This window comes from Doryrhamphus excisus, linkage group LG6 (assembly GCF_037039965.1).
Source record: "Doryrhamphus excisus strain RoL-2023G ecotype Guam linkage group LG6, RoL_Dexc_Guam_v1.1, whole genome shotgun sequence".
NCBI classification, from domain to species: domain Eukaryota; kingdom Metazoa; phylum Chordata; class Actinopteri; order Syngnathiformes; family Syngnathidae; genus Doryrhamphus; species Doryrhamphus excisus.
The window spans coordinates 7,544,481-7,560,605 of NC_136362.1; the positions used below are offsets into that span (position 1 = coordinate 7,544,481).

Here is a 16,125-nt window from a genome sequence, read left to right on the forward strand (position 1 = left end):
GTAAAGTTGGTGCCAGATATTTAATGGGTAAAATTTTAAAAATATATAATTATATTTGTAATTATAAAAAATATGAAATATTGAGCAAGTTAAAAATACTTTTTTTCAAATTACTTTTTATAATTTTTAATTTTTTAATTTAATTTATATATATATATTTTTTATAATTAAAAATATAATTATATTTTTTATTATAAAAAATATGTAATATTGAGTGGGTTAAATATACTATTTTTTAATTTTTTTCAAATTACTTATTAGAAAGTCACTAAATATTTTATCTGAAAATATTGCAAAGCAACATAGCAATGTGGGCATAATCTATTTTGGTTAAATTCACCTCATACTCATTCAAATACATAATGTAAAGTTGGTGCCAGATATTTAATGGGTAAAATAAAAAATATATATATTTTTAATTATAAAAAATATGTAATATTGAGTGAGTTAAATATACAATTTTTATATTTTTTTCAAATTACTTATTAGAAAGTTATAAATATTTTATCTGAAAATATTGCAAAGCAACATAGCAATGTGGGCATAATCTATTGCAATACAAAGCGGCAGCCAGCAGAGGGCGCAAACCCCAAATGCCGAACTAGTAAGACTGCAGAGGAAGTAGATACGGAAGTAGTTATTACATGCTAATGCTAAATAAAAGCTAGTTTACTTTTTCTCTTGTGGACTAAATCCAGTAACTGACAAACCTGTTAAATGAAAGGAATCGATACCAATACGAGGGACAAGAAGGTAGTATCATATTTTATAACATTAATATATAACTTATAAATTGTCGCCAGATATTTGGATCCTTTCCGCTGGCCGTTGCCTCCAAGGGGGCGTGGCCAGACATCAGCTCCCTATAAATGGCCGCACAGCCTCTGACGACAAAAACAGTCCTTGAAGACAGTGCACAGCTGGAACCTAAAAACAGCCCGACTTGCTGTCCACCTTTCAGCCGAGCCGTGCCGAGCCCCCCCACCCCCTCAAAAAAAAAAAAAAAATCCATCCAACAATAACCCGTTGAAGAGCGGCAGCTTCCCGTCGTCGGGGGATCTGCTCGGACTGCCGCAACTGCGCTTCCAAGGCGAGCGAAGAGGGCAGACAAAAAAACAAGCCACCGTCTCGCCGTGTCTGCGACAATGCAGCTGAGCGTCAACGGCATCCTCTGCACGCTGGCGCTGCTGCTCGCCTGGCGGGCTCAGGAGCTGGCGGAGGCGTGCAGCTGTGCTCCGGTGCACCCGCAACAGGCGTTCTGCAACGCCGATATCGGTGAGTACGCCGATGGGCTTTTTTTTTTCTTTTTTTTTTTTTTTTTGCTGCAACGCCGTTGGAACCCTCGCTTCTTTAGCGTGGCGGTGTTGCTTGTCAAGGCCACAAACATCTGGAATGCAACTCAACTTTTGTAACTTAAGACACCTAACTCTGTATTAAATAGAAATATCTGCCTCTAGCCGCCATCCTTGAATCAACCCAGCCTCAAGTATGAAGTATTCACAGCTTGATTCTACACAAAGTACAGCAAAATGATATTTTCTCTTCCTGTAAATGTATCACAAATAATTCCATTAGCTTCACTCTTTCCACATTTTATGTCACAACCCCCCCCCCCCACACACACAAAATACGACATAATGACATATTTCAACACTTTTTTGCAGCTGTATTAAAATGAAGGAAGTATTCACAGTGCTGAACGTATTTTTCCACGTGTTATATTACAGCCTAAAATTTATGAAATTAAATTTTTTAATTTTTTTAAAACATTTTTTGTACATATATATTTAAAAAAATATCCTGTACTGAACTGTTCAATACTTTTCTTTTTATGTGTTTTACATATTTTTACAGCCTTATCCAAGATTGGTTAAATCCTTTTTTTAAAAAAAAAATCTTTTTATTTTATTCTTTAAAAAAATTAAAAAAAAAATTCTTAATTTTTTTTTTTTTTCAAATTCTACACAATACTGCATAACGATATTTTAAGACATTTTAAGACATTAGCGTCGAAAAATGTATGAAAAATTGGGAACATAACGCATAATGACAACATTTTTGCTAATTTCTCTTAAAAATACATAAGTACATAAGTATTCACAGCGCTGAAAGTCTTTTTCAACGTGTTATTTTACAGCCTAAAATGGATTAAATAAAATTTCCCCCTTCAAATTTTACACACAATAATTAAATTAAAAAAACTTATATATATATTTTTTTAAATCCTGTACTTAACTGTTCAATACTTTTCTTTTTACATATGTTACAGCCTTAGCCAAGATTGATTAAATTATAATTTTTCTTTTTTATTCTTTAAAAAAATGTAAATATTTTTTCTTTTTTAAATTCTACACAATACTGCATAACGATATTTAAAATACTTTTTAAGATATTTTAAGACATTTTAAGACAAATGTATGAACAAAAATGTATGAAAAATAGGGAACATAACGCATAATGACAACATTTTTGCTAATTTATCCTAAAAATACTTAAGTACATAAGTATTCACAGCGCTGAAAGTCTTTTTCAACGTGTTATTTTACAGCCTAAAATTGATTTAAATAATTTTTTCCCTTCAAATTTTACACACAATAATTAAATAACAAAAATATTTTGTAAATATATATATTTTTTAAATCCTGTACTTTTCTTTTTTATGTATGTTAAAGCCTTAGCCAAGATTGATTAAATGATTATTTTTCTTTTTTATTCTTTTTATTTTCTTTTGAAAAATATTTTTTTTCTTTTTTAAATTCTACACAATACTGCATAACGATATTTAAAAGACATTTTAAGACATTTTAATACAAATGTATGAACAAAAATGTATGAAAAATAGGGAACATAATGCATAATGACAACATTTTTGCTAATTTATCCTAAAAATACTTAAGTACATAAGTATTCACAGCGCGGAAAGTCTTCAATGTGTTATTTTACAGCCTAAAATTGATTAAATTAATTTTTCCCCTTCAAATTTTACACACAATAATTAAATAACAAAAATATTTTGTAAATATATATATTTTTTAAATCCAGTACTTAACTGTTGAATACTTTTCTTTTTTATGTATGTTAAAGCCTTAGCCAAGATTGATTAAATTATTATTTTTCTTTTTTATTTTTTATTTTCTTTTAAAAAAAATTTTTTTTTCTTTTTTAAATTCTACACAATACTGCATAATGATATTTTTAAGACATTTTAAGATATTTTAAGACATTTTAAGACAAATGTATAAAAAAAATGTATGAAAAATAGGGAACATTACGCATAATGACAACATTTTTGCTAATTTATCCTAAAAATACTTAAGTACTTAAGTATTCACAGCCTTTTCCATGGCGCCGAGGGATTGGGCTGAGGTGCATCTTGGTCGTATTGATGATCTTTGATGATTCTAAGCTGATCCATCTCATCTACCTTCCACTTTCCGTGGTCTCCGGTCGTGTTTTCAACGAAGTAGATCCACTCCGCCATAAAGCGCGTCGGCCATATGCACACACAGGAAGTGAGATGGAGCGTTTACGAGGCCTGTGGACGCCGCCGTGCAGCCAAGCGCTGCAGGGTTCTGCGGGGCAACGTGGCACCAGAGGTTGGGTTGGGGGGGGGGGGGGTGAAGACACAGATGTCTCTCCTACTGTAAGGGGCGAGGGAGGGAGGGGGGTGGGGGGTTCGAATCCCAACCACAGAATATGTCACACTGCAAACTTTCCATTTCTCCTCTTTTTTTTTTCTAAAATGTGAACTCCTTTCCCCGGCTCCTCTTCCTCATGCGAGGGGTGGTGCAGTTAGGAATTACAGGAATGCTGCCGGGGTTTCCCCCCCCCCACCCCAACTTTGGCTCGGTGTAACACAGGGACGCACTTTCACCAACCCAAAAAAACAAAAAACCACATCCGTCTCGGGGGCCGTGGCTCGCTTGACATCTGGATGACATCCGGGGTGTTTCAGCCGAGAGGGAAGCAATAAAAGTCCGAGTGGGACGTCCAAGTTGACTTTGACATGAATGGGAATGTTTGAGCTGGGAAGTGCGGCCCGGGATTTCACAATAAGGTTGTGAACATCAGGGACGTGGGGGCGACTCGCTTTAGCAGCAGGTGCCTCAAAACCCATCACGGAGAGGATCTTTGACTAGCCTTTTTGAAGTATGTCCTCAAAAATAGCAGAGCACTCCCGTCATGTAGAGGATCTTTGACTTCCTTTTTTTTGCAGTAGGTCCTTCAGCAGGGGCCTCCTGTCATATATAGAGGATCTTTTGACTGATATTTTTGCAGTATGTCCTTAAAAACAGAAGAGCGCTCCTGTCATATAGAGGATCTTTGGCTAGCATTTTGACAGAAAGTCCTCAGAAACAGCATAGCACTCCTGACACTTAGAGAATCTTTGACTCGTGTCTTTTGCAGTAGGTCCTTTTAAAAACAGCAGGGTTGTCCTGTCACATATAGAGGATCTTTGACCAGCATTTTCATACTACATCCTCAAAAACAGCAGAGCACTCTTGTTTGTATGGAGGATCTTGCAGTGTTTTTGCAGTAGATCCGTAAACAGCAGAATGCTCCTGTTTATATATAGGATCTTTGACTAGTGTTTTTACTGTAGGTCTCTTGACACATATAGAGGATCTTTGACAAGTATTTTCATAGTACATCTTCAAAAACAGCAGAGCACTCTTGTTTATATATAGGATCTTTGAATAGTGTTTTTGCAGTAGATCCTTAAACAGCAGAATGCTCCTGTTTATATATAGGATCTTTGACTAGTGTTTTTACTGTAGGTCTCTTGACACATATAGGGGATCTTTGACCAGTATTTTCATAGTACATCTTCAAAAACAGCAGAGCACTCTTGTTTATATATAGGATCTTTGAAGAGTGTTTTTGCAGCAGATCCTTAAACAGCATAGTGCTTGTTATATAGAGGATCTTTGACATTTTTTTGCAGTATGTCCTTAAACTGCACAATGCTCCTGTTTATATATAGGATCTTTGACTAGTGTTTTTACTGTAGGTCTTTTCAAAACACCAGAGGCCTCTTGACGCATATAGAGGATCTTTGGCCAGTATTTTCATAGTACATTCTCAAAAACAGCAGAGCACTCTTGTTTATATATAGGATCTGTGAAGAGTGTTTTTGCAGTCGATCCTTAAAGAGCAGAGTACTTGTCATATAGAGGATCTTTGACATTTTTTGTAGTATGTCCTTAAACTGCAGAATGCTCCTGTTCATATATAGGATCTTTGACTAGTGTTTTTACTGTAGGTCTTTTCAAAACACCAGAGGTCTCTTGAAACATATAGAGGATCTTTGGCCAGTCTTTTCATAGTACATTCTCAAAAACAGCAGAGCACTCTTGTTTATATATAGGATCTTTGAAGCGTGTTTTTGCAGTCGATCCTTAAACAGCACAGTGGTTGTCATATAGAGGATCTTTGACATTTTTTGTAGTATGTCCTTAAACTGCAGAATGCTCCTGTTTATATATAGGATCTTTGACTAGTGTTTTTGCCGTGGGTCTTCAAAAACAGCAGCGCTCTTGACTGGGCTCTTGACACATGTAGAGGATCTTTGACCAGCCTTTTTTTTGCAGCGGGTCCTTAACTCATTCAATGCCACAACATAAACAACACTTTTCTATGAAAATATCAATTTATTTACAAATAATAACACAGTCAACTAGTTTCAATTTCCACATTTGCAATTGAACTTTTTTGCACCAAACCTGCTGGCTTCTATTGTGGAGTTGCATCATCACCTCTTTTTGCCTCCAGCGCAAACAAACGTGAAAGCCGTGTTATTATGTCCAAAAATGCCAGCACGCTCCTATCATACAGAGGAGTGGCTCCTCTTCCCGCAAACGTCTGGCATAGAGGATCTTTGATGGCACTTTTTTGCATGCAGCGTGACCTCAAACAGCAGAGCATGAAGTTTAACTTCTGAATTAGTTAGCTATTGACCCTTTTTAGTTTTATCTGGAAATCATCTACAGGTCAATAGACAGTGTGTTCTCGGACGATGAGGACGAGGAGGAGGAGCAGGAAGAAAAGTGAGCAGGTTGTTGTCCTGCGAGCTTTTTCAGGAAGTCTAAAATGTGGTTTTTGGGTTGCGCGTGACACAGCGAGACGGGCGGAAAGAGAGACCGGGGATGTTTTTGTTGTTTTTCAGCCGCAAGCGTGCACTTCCTGCAAAAACAAGAGTGACACTGTCGGAAAAACCATTGTACAGTGGCAATGACCTCCATACTGTAAACAGCTGTGTGTGTGTGTGTGTGCGTGTGTGTACATGCTAATGTCAAACCAGCAGTCACGTCCCGCCACATACGCAAACATCCTTCTCGCAGCCCACAAAGGGGAACTTTTAACTTTTTACCCTTTAACTTGGATGGGGGCTGAAGCAATTAAGGAAGTGCAGCAACAAAGGCTTTCAAAATAAAGGTTTCGTCACTCACACACACACACACACACACACACCGGTAAAGTGTGATTGGCACACCCAGGCAGGGCGAAATACGGCTGACGTGAGTGAAATTACAGCTGACATTTAACTTTTACTGTGCGCTGATGTCATTGGCTCCCATAATGAGGATCTCGTGTGTGTGTGTGTGTGTGTGTGTGTGTGTGTGTGTGTGGAGCTCCACGCATGAAAAAGGAAACATCATGCGGTGGAAGGGAAGGGGGGGGGGTTAAATGATGGAAGGGGTTTGGAAGTGAGAGAGAGAGAGAAAGCATGGAAAAGTTCTCCCCAAAGCGCCATGTCTGAGTCACTGTGCAGCATCCGAGCGCCGTAGTGATCTAGAATGTGGGTCACTCGGCGGTTTGGTCGGGATTGGGATCACGTGACCTCCGGCTCAACGGATCTGTATGGATTTTTTTTTGAAACGTTTCATGGTTAAAAGTTGCTCCCCGCTGTCCATCCTCTCTCTGCTCGTTAGATTGCGGCTAGGAATGAGGTCAGGAAATGAGAGCGGGGGGGGGGGGGGGGGGGGGAGGAATGCAGGCGAGAGCGCCAGCCAGGTATAACGACGTGTGTGTGTGTGTGTGTGTGTGTGTTGAATATTTGCAGAGTGCACCTAAAAATGCTGAGGTTAGCGCACACGTTCCACGTTGAACACTGTTGGGTTCTTAGCAGCAGCCCATTTCCTACAGGATCAATACACAAGGATCAATACACAATGATCAGTACACTATGGTCAATACACAATGATTAATACACAATGATTAATACACAATGATTAATACACAATAATCAATACACAATAGTCAATACACAACGATCAGTACACAACGATCGATACACAACGATCAATACACAATGATCGATGCACAACGATCAATACACAATAGTCAATACACAATAGTCAACACACAACGATCAATACACACGATCAATACACAATAGTCAATACACAATGATCAATACACAATAGGCAATACACAATGATCAGTACACTATGGTCAATACACAACGATCAGTACACAACGATCAGTACACAACGATCAGTACACAACGATCAGTACACAACGATGAGTACACAACGATCGAGACACAACGATCAGTACACAATAGTCAATACACATTGATCAATACACAATAGTCAATACATGACGATCGATACACAACGATCGATACACAACGATCGATACACAACGATCAATACACGATAGTCAATACACAATAGTCAATACACAACGATCAATACACATGATCGATACACATGATCAATACACAATAGTCAATACACAATGACTAATACACAATATTCAATACACAACGATGAGTACACAACGATGAGTACACAACAATGAGTACACAACGATGAGTACACAACGATGAGTACACAACGATGAATACACAACGATTAATACACAACGATTAATACACAACGATTAATACACAACGATTAATACACAACGATTAATACACAACGATCAGTACACAACGATCAATACACAATAGTCAATACACAATAGTCAATACACAACAATCAGTACACAACGATCAGTACACAACGATCAATACACATGATCAATATACATGATCAATACACAATAGTCAATACACAATAGTCAATACACAATAGTCAATACACAATAGTCAATACACAATGATCAATACACAATATTCAATACACAATATTCAATACACAACGATGAGTACACAACGATGAGTACACAACGATGAGTACACAACGATGAGTACACAACGATCGAGACACAACGATCAGTACACAATGATCAATACACAATAGTCAATACACAATGGTCAATACACATTGATCAATACACAATAGTCAATACATGACGACCAATACACAACGATCGATACACAATGATCAATACACTATAGTCAATACACAATGATCAATACACTATAGTCAATACACAATGATCAATACACAAAGACCAATACACAAAGACCAATACACAAAGACCAATACACAAAGACCAATACACAATGATCAATACACAATGATCAATACACAATGATCAATACACAATGATCAATACACAATGATCAATACACAATGATCAATACACAATGATCAATACACAATGATCAATCCAGCACCTCAAACATTGACTGTGCAGTAGAACGCCAATGCAACGACACCCAATGGCGTCCCACTCAGGTGTGTCTGACTTCCTGTTCCCGCCAACCCTCGCCACCATGGCCCCCGTGGTATTACGTAATTAACGCAGTAACGCATGAAGTAAAACTACTCAAAAGCATTAAGTGAAATTATCCATGTGGTTTTTTTCAACCCCCCCAGCCCCCGCCCCCCCCAGACCCCGCCCCCCCCTTTCCTTGCACACTCTTGCTCAAACTTTCCACTGAGAATAAACGTCGTAAGCGTCTCGTATCGGCTTTCATGCCAGATTCCTTAAATAGACTGGAATACTGGAATAGAATATGAAGCCTTTTTTAGGCATTGTGCAGTTAAAAAAATACAAATGGGGGGGTCGGCGGGGGGGGGGGGGGGGGCGTCATTTTCTGGCGTGGGGAAGTGTCTTAACCTCACAGGCTTCTCTAAGAAAACCATCCAGTCTGGGCCCCGGTGGGGGGGGGGGGGCGGGGGGGGGGGAGGTGGAATCAAGTAAAAAGCGTATCATTGTGTGTTCCAGTGATCCGAGCAAAGGTGGTGGGCGAACGAGAGGTGGATTCTGGGAACGACATCTACGGGAATCCCATCAAGAGGATCCAGTATGACGTCAAACAGATCAAGGTAGCCGTCATTAGTATATTCCTGTTTCTTTACAACTCCGGTATCGAACCTGGCTCATCTCTTGGCTTTTCCAGATGTTCAAGGGACCCAATCAGGACATCGACGCCATTTTCACCGCTCCCATGTCGGCCGTGTGTGGCGTCACCTTGGATGCTAGCGGCAAGAAGGAGTACTTGATCTCTGGTGAGGAGGAAGTCCTGCTCTGACACGTTTATGGTATCGCGCAGTCGTCTGTCGCCATGTTGCGGTTTGAATTCCACTGCTTTCCGTCAGGAAAATTAATTAATACATGATTAATACATGAGTTTTTTTTACATTCTTGACCTAAATTACCTTAAAAAAGACATAAAGACGCATTCAGATTGTGACTGTAGTGTTTTTCATTGGTCACTAGGTGTCAGTAATTGTACGGTGTAACGCTAATTATAATTAATAGTACCTGCAGGTAACCCGTTACATCACTTCCTGTCCTCATTGGCTTATTTGCTTCGATTATGTGTACGACCATATTGGGTAATAAGAGCATAAATGTGACTATAGGGGTGTTAGACATGTCCACAGGGCTCTAATCATTTGAGGAAATGTTATTAGAAGGGTTTCTAATCTCTGCAAAAATATTTGGATGTGCTTTTTGACCTTCCAAGGTCACCGTACTTCCGGGTTAGCCTACATGTGCTAAAAATGAAAGACGGAAGGCGAGTGGACTTCCGTGTTTCTGTGACCCGGCATGACTCCACGCCCTCCCCCCGCAGGCGTGTCGTTGATCTCAGCAGGTTTTCAACTTGCGGTGGACTGCAAGTCACTTCCTGTCTGCTCCTCCCTGCCGTCTCATCCCAGACCGCTTTTGTTTTGAAGGAACATCGGCCGTGCCGAGCGTTGATGGATGTTCCGCTCTTGTTTGCAGGCAAGGTCGACGCCGGCGGCCAAATGCACGTGACGCTGTGTGATTACATCATGCCCTGGGAGTCCCTGAGCGCCACTCAGAAGAAAAGTCTCAGCCAGCGCTACCAGATGGGATGCGAGTGCAAGGTAAGGGACGGGGGTGGGTACGGGATGGGGACGGGGGCGGCTACGGGTACAGGATGGGGACGGGGGCGGAGACAGGGGTGGGGACAGGGGCAGGGGCGGAGACAGGGGTGGGGACAGGGACGGGGGCGGGTACGGGATTGGGACGGAGATGGGTGTGGGGACGAGGGCGGGTACGGGATGGGGACGGAGGCGGCTACGGGTACGTGATGGGGACGGGGGTGGAGACGGGTGGGGACGGGGACAGGGGCGAGTACGGGATGGGGACAGGGGCGGAGACAGGGGTGGGGACGGGGGCAGGGACGGGTACGGGATGGGGACAGGGACGGGATGGGGACGGGGGCGGCTACAGGTACGGGATGGGGATGGGGGCGGAGACAGGGGTGGGGGCGGGGGCAGGGGTGGGTACGGGATGGAATGGGGGCGGAGACAGGGGTGGGGACAGGAATGAGTACGGGATGGGGACAGGGACGGGGCGGGTACGGGATTGGGACGGAGACGGGGGTGGGGATGGGGGCGGGTACGGGATGGGGACGGGGGCGGCTACGGGTACGTGATGGGGACGGGGGTGGAGACGGGTGGGGACGGGGACAGGGGCGAGTACAGGATGGGGACGGGGGCGGGTACGGGATGGGGACAGGGGCGGAGACAGGGGTGGGGACGGGGGCAGGGACGGGTACGGGATGGGGACAGGGACGGGGACGGGATGGGGACGGGGGCGGAGACAGGGGTGGGGACGGGGGCAGGGGCGGGGAGGGGATTGGGACAGGGACGGGGGCGAGTATGGGATGGGGATGGGGGCGGAGACAGGGGTGTGGACAGGGGCAGGGGCGGAGACAGGGGTGGGGACAGGGATGGGTACGGGATGGGGACAGGGACGGAGACGGGGGTGGGGACGGGGGCGGGTACGGGATGGGGACGGGGGCGGCTACGGGTACGTGATGGGGACGGGGGTGGAGACGGGTGGGGACGGGGACAGGGGCGAGTACGGGATGGGGACAGGGGCGGGTACGGGATGGGGACGGGGGCGGAGACAGGGGTGGGGACGGGTGCGGGTACGGGATGGGGACGGGGGCGACTACAGGTACGGGATGGGGACGGGGGCGGAGACAGGGGTGGGGACGGGGGCAGGGGCGGGTACGGGATGGGGACGGGGACAGGGACGGGGGCGAGTACAGGATGGGGACGGGGCGGAGACGGGTGGGGACGGGGGCAGGGATGGGTACGGGATGGGGACGGGGATGGTGACAGTGACGGTGACGGGACATTTCCTTGTACGGTTCCTTGTACGGGGGGTGTCATGTTAAAGGCCTAATCTGGCATGGATTACCGTTGGGTGTTTCAGATCGTGCGCTGTCCCTCGGTGCCCTGTGAGATCTCCGCCCCCGAGGAGTGTCTGTGGACGGACCTGATCACCGAGAAGCAGGTCCACGGTCGCCAGGCCAACCACTACGCCTGCGTCAAGCGGGCCGACGGCTCCTGCTCCTGGTACCGTGGCGTCGCCCCGCCCAAGAAGGAGTTCCTGGATGCCGAGGACCCCTAAAAAAAAAGGCTCTGCCTGAACAAAAATGTCAACTAATCCCATCCGAAACAGGCAATTTCTTTCATTTAGAGGCAAAAAAATGTGCTGTAAAATAATCTGGAGCCTCTTTGTGTCCATTTCAGTCCCAAAATGAAGGTACTCGGGGGAGGCGGAGCCTGAGAGGTTGTTAGACAGCATCTACGTGTGTTTATTAAAAACAAAAAAAAAAACATCATGAGACATAGACTGGTCAAGTGATGATGTAACTTCCTCCTGAGGCTGGCGTCAGGAGGAGACAACAGCACTTCCTGTAAAGCACCCCGTCCCCCATTTTTTTTAAAAAAAAAACAACCCATCCATCACAGATGACCTCTTTCTCCGTTTTATCCAAAGCCGAAATTCCAAGATGCCTTTTTTTTAATTTTTTATTTTACGGATCATTTTATTTCTAAGCCGCCTTTGACAAACCTCACTGGACCAGTCTATGCTGTGTATGTGTGTGTGTAATATTCACCTGCTCTTGTTTTCCATGAATTACGGTACCACATCTGCAAACTAGAGCCGTTTTTAAATCTTTTAAATGCTTTGAGGGCATAACGGTGACACGATACCTGCCATCGCTTATGTCGACAGGTTCCGCTAGCTAATTAAGGCTAATTTTTAACGACTTTTAGAAACTTAAAAAACTTATTTTGTGTCCTCGACTCAAGAATTTTAAGTGTATTTAACTCGTCTGTGAGATCAAACACACTCTAATCATGGAAGGCGTACATTTTTTTTAATTATTATTTACTGCGTTAGAACTAGATTTGCACTTTCGAAAGCAACACAAAGGCCTAAAACACTGATGCTAAGTACTTCATAAGGTTGCCAGGTGTAGTAAAACCAAAAAAGGGATGATATCCGGACTAAACGTGTGAGAAAACTATTACTTGTCGTTATTTTTAGTCGATTGTACACGCAAACGAGCATTTGCCGCATAGTGTTCTTGTCGTTTTTTGACGACCCCCCCGTCCCCTTACCCCCACCCCGACTTTGGAAAGTACATTTACTGCTTTATCGAAACTCCCGCTATAGCCAAACATTAACACAAACGGCATAAAGGCACTTTCCACATTAGCTAAGGTTAGCCCACACGGCGAAAACCACCGTGGTCGTAGTGTAGGTTAGATTGCAGCAGCTCTACCTAGTGGTGAACTTGGTGAACTGCACTTCCATCCATGCGGTACCACCGTGGTTTTTGTCATGGCGTACCTGATGAATTGGCAAGTGAATGTTTTCTTGATTCATATATATATTTGTAAAGCAGTATTAGAGGCATAATTTAAACTGCGTTTTTCATGACTTTTTATCCTGGTGTCATTATTATGTCTTATTATGTCTTCATGTTTTGGTTTGTTTTCTTGGTGTGTGTTTTGGCTGTCTTTGTCTTAGCTGGGCGAGATGGTCCTCTTGCGCTGGAGTCCCGTGAGAGAGAATAATTCTTTTTTTTGGGGTGGGGGGGGGTGGGAGGGAGAAACGGAATAGTACCTTGTGTGAATCGACGACTGGTGCATGTGTTTGATGCTTTAAGTCCGGCTAAAGGACAGAAATATTCAGCATTATCAAATAAAAACAAACTTTTAAAGGATAATTTGGGGGTTTTGTCCTTTTTTTAAAAAAACTTATTTTTACTTCCAAGCTATCAAAATGCTACCTCTTTTAGCACTAAAGTCACAATGGGACCTATGATGTTCATTTTTGGGCCCTTTGTATTGAGATGTGGGGCCGGGGGTGGGGGCGGAGACAGGGGCAGGGACGGGATGGGGACGGGGGCGGCTATGGGGACGGGGGTGGGGGCGGGTACGGGATGAGGACAGGGACGGGGGCAGCTATGGGTACGGGGGTGGAGACGGGGATGGGGACGGGGGCAGGGACGGGGACAGGGACGGGATGGGGACGGGGGCGGCTATGGGGACGGGGGTGGGGGCGGGTACGCGATGAGGACAGGGACGGGGCGGCTATGGGTACGGGTTGAGGACAGGGACGGGGCGGCTATGGGTACGGGATGGGGACGGGGGCGGAGACAGGGGTGGGGACGGGGGCAGGGGCAGGTACGGGATGGGGACGGGGGCGGGTACGGGATGGGGACAGGGACGGGGACGGGACATTTCCTTGTACGGTGCTGATTTTTTTGTCAGGCGAGTGGTTAGCATGCAGGCCTCACAGCTCGGAGACCATAGAGCAGCTACACACAATAACCAGCACAGAAAGCTTTCTAGATCCTTCAGAATCTGCACCTATTCAGCTGTATTTCTTACGATTTTATGCTTCCCATGAAAACTGCTTTAATGTGTTCCACCCATAATGCATTTCTTTTGCTGGTAGGGAATCAGGAACTACAACCACTTCTGCCTGATGTTTGCCTTGCTAGGAATTGTAAACAAATGTAGCTTCCTGTGGAGGAGGGCAGAAAGTGTATCCGACCTACAGTCCCGCCCATCTAAGGAAGCCCGCTTCTCTGTGACATCACAAACGTCAACGCCACAAGGGCCCTCTTGAAACCCAACGTTTTCAGCCATCCCAAAACTTTTAGAAATGTTATCATCTGAAACGTGGGCATTGTTTACCACCAGAATCCAACATTCTAACGACATTTATAAGTCAGAAAAGAGGAAAAAGCATCATAGGTCCCCTTTAAAGTCCAGCGAGGGTGTGTTTGCATGCCAATCCGCTGAGGCTCCTCAACTGACCTAAAACATCTGCTATTGACTTCGGCCTGAATGTGAACACCCTTCAAAAGAACAAACATTCATCTGAATGTGTTTATCTTGTCATTTTATATTCTTCTTGCAACCCAGCTTGTAATTTCTCTTCTAATTAGACAGTAAAGCTACTTGTTTTGTTTGTTTGTCAAAACTTGGACGTCTTGTATGAAGTGAGGTTTTGGCGCCCTCTAGTGGACAATAGACAAATCGTCTTCTGTGACAATTAGAGAACGCTTATAGAAAAAGGGGTCTCAGACTCAATTTACCTGGGGGCCACTGGAGCTAGGGTCTGGGTGAGGCTGGGCCGCATCAGGTTCCCCCCCCAAAAAAACAAAAACGCATTTATTAAAAACAGAAAAATATACAAACTTTTTCAGTGCTTTGGTTCCGATTTTCTACAATAGAAGCTCTGATAAAACATTCCACTGTTCTCAAATATCTTAATTTTTATTTTTCTGCACAAAATAAGATGAAAAATAAATAAACAAATCAAGAATAAAGAAAATCAATCAGTAATAAATAAATATAATAATAATAATAAAAACCACATATAGTTGGTGGGTAGACAAATGATTTTTTTCATATTAAAATGAACAAAGCATTATTAGAGCCCTGTAGACATGACAAAACACGACTATAGTCACATTTATACTCTTTTTATTTACAACATATTGCGCAACTGCAGGGTCTTGAGACACATGCTAACTCGCAAACTAGACAGCTAGTGACCTAAAACGGTAGCCTTCAAGTTATTTCCTTTAAACTTAAATAGCCAAAAACTTACCACTTCCACACGGATAGGGAGGATAACTATTAACAGTTATTTAACCTTTAACATGAACATGAATCAAACGTAATAATTTTTTCCGGGGTACATGATACCATATAGCATCCATATCAAACATTAAACTTTCATATCAAGGCAAGGGCCTCAAAGTAGTGTCCTGCGGGCCACATTTGGCCCGCGGGTCGCGTGTTTGAGACCCCTGATTTTTGGGGATTGTTTTTTTTTTTGCTAAAAATGACTTCATTCCTTGTAATATTAGTCTCAAATGTGAGATATTTTATGAATAAATTACCAGACATGCAATGAAAAGATTCTGATCATTTTTTCCACTGTTACTTAAAAAAAAAATCCCATTAGCATTCCTGTTATTTTGTATTGAATTTAGCTTTTTTGGGGTAGTCATGGCAACATGCTACATAGTCGAGGGCATCGGTGAAGTTGTAAAGAAACCCAGACGTTTCCCACAACAGCCCATAACTGCATAAATCCATGCTGGCACTTGACCCCTTGACCCCTTGACCCCTTGACCCCCCATGCCAGTGTTGCACTGAATTGTTCAAACAAACAACACATTTTTGAGACTTGTTTCATCAACAACGACTTTCCTGATGAATCACGTTGTAGCGAATGCTAATGAATTTCACCACCTACACACACACACACACAACACACACACACACACTTTACATAGCGGTATGAAAGGCACTATGTGCTATAGGCAAATAAAGCAAAATAAAAGACGGCCATTTTCCAGCTGCAGGAGTGACACATTGACGAGATCGAACGTTTTGTGTCTTGTGGCGGGAAAGGTCAAAGGTG

The 16,125-nt window shown here is 43.2% G+C and overlaps 1 protein-coding gene across 1 annotated transcript; it reads left to right on the forward strand.

Moving 5' to 3' along the window:
- The first annotated feature begins 856 nt into the window (after positions 1-856).
- On the forward strand, positions 857-12,697 carry timp2a (TIMP metallopeptidase inhibitor 2a). Its single transcript, XM_058068343.2, has 5 exons — positions 857-1,275; positions 9,124-9,224; positions 9,299-9,407; positions 10,129-10,253; positions 11,596-12,697. The coding sequence occupies exons 1-5, from the start codon at positions 1,146-1,148 to the stop codon at positions 11,791-11,793; spliced, it is 663 nt and encodes a 220-aa protein (XP_057924326.1). The 5' UTR covers positions 857-1,145; the 3' UTR covers positions 11,794-12,697.
- The last annotated feature ends 3,428 nt before the right edge of the window (positions 12,698-16,125 follow it).

Bases quoted from the DNA above. Each gene is read 5' to 3' on its own strand.
- timp2a (XM_058068343.2), top strand. From the start codon at position 1,146: ATGCAGCTGAGCGTCAACGGCATCCTCTGCACGCTGGCGCTGCTGCTC. The intron at 1,276-9,123 runs GTGAGTACGCCG...TGTGTGTTCCAG, and splicing joins GTTCTGCAACGCCGATATCG to TGATCCGAGCAAAGGTGGTG. The intron at 10,254-11,595 runs GTAAGGGACGGG...TGGGTGTTTCAG, and splicing joins AGATGGGATGCGAGTGCAAG to ATCGTGCGCTGTCCCTCGGT.